Source organism: Habropoda laboriosa, unplaced genomic scaffold (genome assembly GCF_001263275.1).
Source record: "Habropoda laboriosa isolate 0110345459 unplaced genomic scaffold, ASM126327v1 scaffold126, whole genome shotgun sequence".
NCBI lineage: Eukaryota > Metazoa > Arthropoda > Insecta > Hymenoptera > Apidae > Habropoda > Habropoda laboriosa.
The window spans coordinates 2482108-2483127 of NW_017100288.1; the positions used below are offsets into that span (position 1 = coordinate 2482108).

Genomic DNA, 1020 nt, shown 5'->3' on the forward strand with positions numbered 1-1020 from the left:
TCTTCTCAATTTCGATTGGCGCAGCAGCAGGTAATTCAGCTGGTTGCTCGGGTTTCTTGATCTCTGGGGCAGCTTCCTCGGCATGACGTGTCACACGGTCAGGTTTCTCTTCAGCTTTCTTCTCCTGTTGCTCCTCCAGAGGCTTCTCGGCCTTCTTCTCTTCGGCAGCGGGCAGAGCCTTCTCCTCGGAGGATTCAGATGCAGCAGAGCTGGATTCGTCTTCCTTCCTCACGCTAGGTTTCACTTCTTCAGCCTTCTTCTCCTCTTTTGACTCCTCTTTCGCTGCCTCTGCGCTCTTCTCCGCGGAGTCGGCCTGCTCGGAGCTCTTGCCGTCTAGCACCACAGCTTTCTGTAACAGAAACGTTATATCGAAATAAGAAAACACGAAACGGATTGGCAAATCTAAATTTCCGTGAAATTACTCGAAAGGAAGAATCTACACTTACCGGCTGTTCTGCTGGAACTTCAGCAGCATCCTGCTTAGGCTCTTGAGGAGCAGCTTGCACCGTTTCATGAGACTCCGAAGCAGCCGGTTTCAGGCTCTCCTCCTCTTTCTTCGCTTCCTCAGGCTTCTCCTGCTTCTGCTCAGCAGCAGGTTGAGATTCTTGCGGCTGTTGCTGTGGCTCAGCCGTTTTTTCCTGTCTAGCGTCCTCTAGTTTCTTCTCTTCAGGTTTCGCTTGCTGAGGCTCCTCTTTCTTCTCCTCGGCCTTCTCAGACGCCTGGAGATTTTCAGCTGGAAGCTCGCTCCTCACGTGAGGCACCTCGGATTTGGCTGATTTCGCCTCAGGTAGCGGTGCTTCCGCTGCTTCCTGGCTCGGTGCCGGGACAGTCGGGATCGCTGGCAAGTCTGAAAGCTTGGTCCCAGATTTCTCCAACGGCACCACAGGCAGTGGCTCCTGGTTCTCTGCTACGGGCATCGTGAACACCGCGTTCAGGTGCAGCAGGCACAGCATCGCTATTACGATCAGCTTCGTCATCTTGCTATCTGTAAGAGAAAGTGGAGATCGCTGTTGGTGATAC

At 53.4% G+C, this 1020-nt stretch overlaps 2 protein-coding genes across 2 annotated transcripts in view; one reads left to right on the forward strand and one right to left on the reverse strand.

Annotated features, from left to right (window-relative positions):
- Nucleotides 1–1020, forward strand: part of LOC108573784 (serine/threonine-protein kinase S6KL) — a 96871-nt gene that overhangs the window by 5671 nt on the left and 90180 nt on the right. The gene's annotated exons all lie outside the window — the stretch shown is intronic.
- Nucleotides 1–1020, reverse strand: part of LOC108573783 (neurofilament heavy polypeptide-like) — a 7530-nt gene that overhangs the window by 1402 nt on the left and 5108 nt on the right. Inside the window, exons 2-3 of the mRNA XM_017936261.1 lie at nt 441–985; nt 16–349 (exon numbers count right to left, since the gene is read on the reverse strand). Of these exons, the coding sequence (XP_017791750.1) occupies nt 16–349; nt 441–977 (871 nt within the window). The 5' untranslated portion in view covers nt 978–985. The remainder of the gene's footprint in view (nt 1–15; nt 350–440; nt 986–1020) is intronic.